The sequence below is a fragment of the Physeter macrocephalus genome, chromosome 2 (genome assembly GCF_002837175.3).
Source record: "Physeter macrocephalus isolate SW-GA chromosome 2, ASM283717v5, whole genome shotgun sequence".
Classification (NCBI taxonomy): domain Eukaryota; kingdom Metazoa; phylum Chordata; class Mammalia; order Artiodactyla; family Physeteridae; genus Physeter; species Physeter macrocephalus.
In genome coordinates this window covers 59,112,630-59,120,985 of record NC_041215.1, presented here as the reverse complement: position 1 = coordinate 59,120,985, position 8,356 = coordinate 59,112,630, and the positions used below count along the sequence as shown (strand labels likewise).

At 36.1% G+C, this 8,356-nt stretch overlaps 1 protein-coding gene across 4 annotated transcripts in view; it reads left to right on the top strand.

The window, feature by feature from the left end:
- Positions 1-8,356, top strand: part of STAM2 (signal transducing adaptor molecule 2) — a 57,725-nt gene that overhangs the window by 46,644 nt on the left and 2,725 nt on the right. The window contains exons 9-13 of one of the 4 annotated variants that reach the window (XM_024122261.3): positions 578-657; positions 792-879; positions 1,836-1,890; positions 5,993-6,146; positions 6,458-6,493. In XM_024122261.3, the coding sequence (XP_023978029.1) occupies positions 578-657; positions 792-879; positions 1,836-1,890; positions 5,993-6,146; positions 6,458-6,493 (413 nt within the window). Of the gene's footprint in view, positions 1-574; positions 658-791; positions 880-1,835; positions 1,891-5,992; positions 6,147-6,457; positions 6,494-8,356 lie in introns of all 4 variants that reach the window. The other 3 variants (XM_024122260.3, XM_024122264.1, XM_024122263.2) reach the window with 3 other exon arrangements.

Sequence of the window (8,356 nt, the reverse complement as noted above, 5' to 3'; positions counted from 1 at the left end):
TGGGGTCCTCCCAGACCGGGGCACGAACCCGGTTCCCCTGCATCGGCAGGCGAACGCGCAACCACTGCGCCACCAGGGAAGCCCCTAGAAAATAATTTTTTATAGCAAGGAAAGTATAGAAGGAGTTCATAGATTTAACTCTGAAATTAGCTAATTAGATAATACTCTGTCTACTCTCTTATATATATATATATATATATATATATATATATATATATATTTTCACCCTAGTGATAACACTCAGTTTTCAGGAAAGTGCCTGTAATGACAGTTCCCATGAATATTGCTTACTTGCTCCTCTAGAATTAAGTTCCATCAGGGCAGGGATTCTTGTCTGCTTTATTCACTGGTGTATTTCCAATGCCTAGAACAATGCCTGGCGCGTAGTAAGGGCTAAATAAATGGTTGTGGCATGAATGAGTGAACATACGTAATAATGTATATTGATTATGAAATGTGATGATTATTTAAAGGGTTTCCATTTTCTTATGGATAATCACAGGCTACTTATAAATTAATGACTAAAATACCAAAGTAAATACTAAGGAACTTAAAGTTTACTTTGTTTCCATAGCAGCTGTGGACAAATTGAATGTAATTGATGATGAGGAGGAGGAAATTAAGAAATCAGAGCCTGAGCCTGTTTATATAGATGAGGTAGGATCCTTCTTTTGTTTAATGGTTAAACTGTCGAGACTTAAAATGTATTATCCTTGAGAATGCTTGGAAAGAGTAATTTTTATTATCATTGAAATTAAAACTCTTTGTAAAGTGTCCTATTACTTTTTTAGGATAAGATGGATAGAGCCCTGCAGGTACTGCAGAGTATAGATCCAATGGATTCAAAACCAGACTCCCAAGACCTCTTGGACTTAGAAGGTACTAAGTGAATATTAGTGATTAATGTCATTTAATGTTTTAGCTATTTATAATGTCTTAAATTTCTTCTGCCTTGGGTTGCTTCCTGAGTTTAGAAATCTCTGGTGGGAAATAGACTGGTATAGTAAATGAGTAAACATATTACTTAGAAGATGTTGCTATAAAACTGCCTATCCTTTCCAGTGAAGAAGTCTTCGCTTTTCTGTAATATCACTAGTGAAATTTGCAGTCCAAAAAAGGACAGAATTAGAAATAACAGCATATTAATTGAGTCAAAATGTTAGAAATTCTTATTCCTCTTTTAATTCTCTTGTGTTATAATTTTAAATGTCAAAATTATACATGATCTGTGTTAACTTTGTAATGCAGTTATTTGATACATGCTGATGTGTCTTTTTAGTCTCCAAGAAATCTGAAACAATTAAAACAAATGTCTTTATGCCTTTTTTAATCCATTGGGAGAAAAATCTCTGTGATAAATGGATAAATGTTATTAAATTTTTTTATGGAAGAAAGCCTGGTTATGAATGTAGAATATTGTGCTATTGTATCAGTGTTTACATTTGGAGATATGTAAAATGTTTTATTTTGAAATGGCTTAAATAAATGAAAAATGTTCATATCTAATCTAATTCCTTTTACTTTTGCTAATAATAGTTTTCTAGGTATTTTTAAGATTTTTGAGGTAACTCCAGATTTCAGTCTGCAAACTTAGTACTTCCAGAGAACATGGTGGGATTTCTGTTCTGATTTTGACTTTGCCTTGGTCACATGATATTAATGTTGGTGCTGAGTAGTATTAAATTTGGTCTTTTATAGTCCCTTCTCTAGCATAAACTTAATTCTCTTTGTATTTTGCATGGTGTTGCATATTGGTGCTCTGTTGTTCAAAATTGTTGAAATTGACTTAAACTGGTTTTTAGTTTCAAGATTTTAAAATATTTTTGTATTTACAGATATCTGCCAACGGATGGGTCCAATGATAGATGAAAAACTTGAAGAGATTGATAGGTGAGATTCTTGATGCAGGAAATAACAAATATAGTTTTCCCAAGTTTACTTGTTTTTGGCAGAACTTTAAGCTAGGGAGTTTTTGTGGAACTGTTCCAATCTTTTGAAATTGTTTCTCAGTTTCCAAAACTCTTACAAACTAATAGCAGAATGGTACTTTTGATTTTGGTGCAGTTTTCTTCATGGCAATATATTACACGCAGAATGATAGACTCCAGCTCTTACAGTGCCAGTCTTCCTTTTCCTACTTGGGCTGGAGTTGAGAGATAATGAGTCATGAAGAATAAAGCACAAAAATGAGAGTAGGGATCTTAGGCAAGCATTGTTTTGTTATATAATGAGAAGTAGTAGTTGTAAAACTTACAAATGAAATTTCCTATGTGTTTGTGACTCTAAATCCAGTGTATATACCTTCTGTTCTCATTTTTGTTCCTTGTATTTCTGTATCTCTGTTGTCCTTTAAATTTCATTATCCCATCTAGTCTTACACTTCCTTAAAAATAGTAGCACTGAAAGACAGACTGTCAGGGTTTTGAATTTTTAATTTAGTTTTGCTCCTTCTCTTATTCCTCAGAGCTTTCTATCTGAAGTCAGAGGGGGCAGCCATAGTGAATGGCAGACAAGGGAGAAGGCTTTAGTGTTCCACCATCCTCCCTTTCTGTTCACTGAACTTGTGTACAAAACAGCACAACAAGAACAGGAACTACTTTACTTCTTATCTGCCTTTACCAGAGAAGAGTAGTAGCAGCAAGATTTTTTCTAGTCACTGAAGATTATAATCTTTGTTCCCTGGGACTTTTTTTTTGTAAATTTGTTGTATTTTCTACAGAAATGAAAAATAAATCCCTGTCACAGTAAATGAAATGATGGTAGCAGTTTCATCACATTTTATTGGTCTTTATTTTGGAGAAAGCATTGAATATCTACCTATACATCTGTTACTTTGGTTTCATTGAAGGCATGTTAATGGTCAGTGAATAATCAAATGGGAAAGATTAAAAAGAAAAATAGTATTATCTTAGGTGTGGCTAGGGGTGCAATTATTATTATTTTTTTAAATTTAATTTTTTTTTGGCTGCGTTGGGCCTTCGTTGCTGCGCACGGGCTTTCTCTAGTTGTGGCACGCGGGGGCTACTCTTCATTGTGGTGCGTGGGCTGCTCACTGTGGTGGCTTCTCTTGTTGCGGAGCACGGGCTCTAGGTGCGCAGGCTCAGTAGTTGTGGTGCACGGGCTCAGTTGCTCCGCGGCATGTGGGATCCTCCTGGCCAGGGCTCGAACCCGTGTCCCCTGCATTGGCAGGCGGATTCTTAACCACTGCGCCACCAGGGAAGTCCCATAGGGGTGCAATTATTATAAACATTTTTGGAGCCTAAACATAGTCTATATCTTTTAACCCAGCAATACTAAATACATAGGAATTTATGCAAAGATTTACCTTTTAGAGTGTTCTTCACAGTGTTATTTATAACAAACTTGAAAGTAACTAAAATATCTTTTTTCCCCCCTTAATTTTTATTTATTTATTTATGGCTGCATTGGGTCTTTGTTGCTGCGTGGGGGCTTTCTCTAGTTTCAGCGAGTGGGGGCTACTCTTGTTGCAGTGCACAGGCTTCTCATTGCAGTGGCTTCTCTTGTTGCAGAGCACGGGCTCTAGGCGCGCAGGCTTCAGTAGTTGTGGCTCACGGGCTCTAGAGCGCAGGCTCAGTAGTTGTGGCACAGGGGCTTAGTTGCTCCGCGGCATGTGGGATCTTCCAGGACCAGGGCTCGAACCTGTATCTCCTGCATTGGAGGTGGATTCTTAACCACTGCGCCACCGGGGAAGCCCTAAAATGTCTTTCAATGTGAAATTGGTTTAAAAAATATTCTACATCCATACATTCTACAATAAAAAGCATTACCATTGATAAATATCTATTGACATGGAAAGATGTCATGCTATATAATGAAAAAAACCAAAGATATGACAGTATAATTTTATTTTTGTTGATAAAAAAGAATATCTTCAGAGAAAAAGGTCTAGAACAATTAAAAATTAGAGTGATATTTTCTGATATGAGTTAATTTTTTGAGTGAAAGCTCACCTGTTAACCAGTTCTCTCTTCAATTTCAGTTCCTGAATAGGCCAGCTGGCATTTTCCATTCCATGCCCACTAACTGCAGATGCATCTCCTGTTCTGGAAAATGCTTGCTGTTCTGCAGCAAATTTTTATTGACTGTTTACCTTTGTCAAACATTCAGAGATGAATAAAATATTGCTTCTTCCCTTGAATGGATCATTGTCAGTTTTTCCTTAAAAGAAAAACAACTTTATTGTCAGAATTTATAATTTTACGTTTCATTTCTGTCTGTCATTGTACAGAATGAAATTTTGTAGCATTTATCACACTAGGAAATTATATTGTGTAAACAATATAAATTGATCCAAAAAAAGTGTACATAGAGTTATTGAAGAGAGATCCATAGCTTGAACTTAACTATGTTCCAGGCTGTTCTAACGTTCTTTCCTTCTACCTTTGGAAAACCATTTTCTACCACCTTAATCAAATTGCCCTTTTCATTCTTCCCTCGTGTACCTTTCTCGTTCCTTTCACTTGCCTTAATTCTCACGGTCCCACTGACCTGACTTAGTCTTCTTTTTTTTTTGCTTGGCCTCTCAATCCTTCCTCAGGTGCCAACTTAAGTCCCAGCTTCTCCCTAAAGCCTTTTCAGTCAAATTAATCCCCTCCTCTAAACTCTTCTGTTCCCTACCTACTTCATTTAATTTTGCATTCAAATATATGCTATCTTACATCATTTGCTATTTTTCAGGTACTTAGCCTTGTCTCCCTAGTAAGTTGTTGTCTTTCTGAAGGAGAGGACCACACCTTCTGCCTAATTTCTCTGTCCCAGGATAGTGTTGGGCACAGTTTAGTTAAAATTTATTGTTTCTTTGGTATTATGTCTCAAATCCTGGAAGGTGATCTCAAATGTGTTCAGTCATCCTGCCCTTCTATGTTCTCCTGGTGTTCATCAGTATGCTGGGTTATGTGGACCAATTGCCTATGGTTACTTCTTAGTCACAAATTTGTTAGCATGGACACTAATTTCTGAAGCTTCCTGTGTGATTTATAACTGGTATTTCTGAAAATAGAGTTTGACCTCCTTTATACAGTCACACATGCAAGAGAGGAAACAGCACTTTTTGTTTGTTTCAGACATAAGTCTCTGATAGAGGAAAGGTGACAAGTCCTGACAGGACTCAGTCCAGGTCATATATTTGGGAGACCTGTGTCTGGCTGCCTGCGTTTGCCTCTTGTCTCTCGAGTCTCTCTGTGGACATATTTAAAAAGCTACATTTAATAAACAAACTTATGGATGCTTTAGGCCAGGTAAAGTGGCCCTTCAACTTTTATGAACTTGTCAGTTGCAAAGGGAGTTCTTTATTACTCCAGGGTAACAGGCAAAACTGTACCAAGTCAAAAGGATTTGCTTTGGAGTTCCTTGGGCAGATTTGACGATGCAAATTTGAAAATGTTCTTATTTGGACCTGGTTTCACTCACTTTTTCGGAAGAAACCAGCAAACAAGCAGTAGAGACTAGTTTTTTCATTTGCATTTTCAAGGATAATTAGTCTTTTTTTTTTTTTTTAGTTGATCCTTTCATGAGTATGAGCAAATGAAAATGTGTGTGATTTTGTTTGTGAATGTGCTTTTATCTCAGTCATATTTTATGTCATAGCAGGCTCTGGGCCTTGCCTGAGGACTTTCTTCTACTAAGATTTTTAATTAAGGCTTGGACTCTTCCTAAATTTAGAAATTACTCTTCTTCGTAATTGAATTTCCAACAGAGACCTGTAACATAAGAAACAACATTCTCCTGGCACCAAAATTATGAATTGATTGCATTTTATGAGGTGTGGAAAGGATATCAGCCTAGACATTACATGAATTAAATAATTCCTACTCCCATTTTCCCTTTTTGAATGTACTTTCATATATATAAAGAACCTTTTAAAATATGAGTAGAAAATGTGATAAATTTTTAAAAATAATTTATGTTGCTAAAAATTACAAATATGCTTAGAAACTTTGAAGAGTATTAAAGTGCTTCCCTTCTATGTTAGGAAGCATTCAGAATTGTCTGAATTGAATGTAAAAGTCTTGGAAGCTCTGGAACTGTATAACAAGTTGATGAATGAAGCACCAGTCTATTCAGTCTATTCAAAGATTCATCATCCAGCACATTACCCACCTTCATCAGCTGGAGTTCCAATGCAGGTGAGCATTTTTGAGAACATTTTTCAAAATTTAAGAAAAGTTTTAAATTTAAAAAAAGAAAGCTTTAAAGCATAGTATTAAAATTTCTATGGTCTATGAATAACATTATAAAATTCATCTTTGTCAAAAATGTTGTCTAAACAATTAGTGTTCACCAGGACAATTAAACACCGATATTTCACACATACATTTTAGTTCATTTATAACATAATGAAGAGACCATTAAATATATGAGGGGAGTTCTGTTCTTCATAAGCTTTTGTAAATATAAAGCTTAAATCCTTTATGTAAGTGTAAATCCTTTGATTTAGGACAGTGCCTGGCGTGTCAGAAGTTCTACAGATGAGGTACTGATTCTGTTCCTGTTGCTCAGCAAGCAAAATTTAACATTTCTTTTAAATTTCTGTTAAGATTTCTTTGACTTACATGATTATTAAAAGGCTTCATTAAAGAACTCATTTTGTTCTCAGATCATGCTTTATATTTTCTTAGATGCACAACTTAAATTGTGCATGCATGCCATATATGATGCAGGCATATAGATGCAGGTACCATGAGCCATTCATGAACACCATCTTTTTTTTCTCCGGACGCACAGGCCCAGCGGCCATGGCTCACGGGCCCAGCTGCTCCGCGGCCTGTGGGATCTTCCCGGACCGGGGCATGAACCCGTGTCCCCTGCATTGGCAGGCGGACTGTCAACCACTTCGCCACCAGGGAAGCCCCATGAACACCATCTTTTCCAGAACTTTACACCTTTTCTGTGTTTCCCAGCTGAACTGAATATTTATATTTATCAGTATCCAGTATTCTGAAACCTTTTTGAAATTTCAGCCAGTAAGTGGTTGAATTCAGAATGAGTTTGGATGAACAAATTTCATGTTAATTTACGAAAACTGGTATGGAAAGGAGTGTGTGAAGGAGACACCAAGGAGAAAAGTTAGAATATGGATGCATAATCTAGATGACTTGACACAACATAATTGTTAAGTAAAAAAAAAGAATAGTTACTGTGGTAACTCACATCAGACAAGATGCATTTATCAAATATGCCATGCCCCGAACTTTTGAAAATGATGAAAGAGTCATTACATATGAGGATAGAAAGAATTTCTGGGTGCAAAAGACAGCTGGAGTTTATTCAATATTGCTTCTGTTTTCAAAGAGTTATCTGCTGCTGCTATGGACATGGAACAAAAAGAAATGTTTGCGCCATTGTGTTATGGGACTGTGTGTTGTATTTACTTCTTTGTGTGTCTGTAAAGTGTTATTTATTATTCCTATGTCAGGTTTTTCTGTTTAGTTGCATACTATTTATAATCTGTGTCTTGCTAAGCATAACTCATTTCTTTAAAAAGCTAGCTTTCTGTCTAGTTTGATTCTTTTACATGATGCTATCTGTACTATTTGTGCATAATAACATTTGAAATATTCAAAGTTCCTATTCTAATTTGAAAAAAAAAGTTCGTACTAAAAAAAGTTAGCATAACACACCATTAATTGCATCTGTGAAGGCCACTCAGGAATACTAACCTGCAGAAGAGGTCCACTCCCACCATCTCAGCCTGTGGTCAGTGGGCTGTTATGTGTCTGCTAAGGAGGTAATATGATTGTACTTATTAATGTCATAGTTGATTTGGCATTTCTAGCATTCTAAATTTTCATGTCATTGGTCTTTAAAAATAGCTTATAGTTTAAAACTTATGGTTACCAAGGGGGAAAGGGTGGGGGTAAGGGATAAACTGGGAGATAGGGATTGACGTATACACGCTACTATATAAATAATAGATAACTAATAAGAACCTACTGTATAGCACAGGGAACTCTACTTAATACTCTGTAATGACCTATATGGGAATAGAATCTAAAAATGGGTGGATATATGTATATGTATAACTGATTTACTTTGATGTACAGCAGAAACTAACGCAACATTGTAAAGCAACTATACTCCAATAAAAATTAATTTTAAAAATGAGCTCAGTTTAAAACAGGAGCGATTGATATTTATTAAACGTGCATTGTTTTGATGCTGTATTTGATAAGCAGGTGGTAGATCCTGTATGTTACCCTGGAAATTAAGTAGGGCACATATAAATATTCACAGAGACTTAGACCATTTTGTTATTTCTTAAGAGTACATCTCCTGGGCTTCCCTGGTGGCGCAGTGGTTGAGAGTCCGCCTGCCGATGCAGGGGACGCGGGTTCGT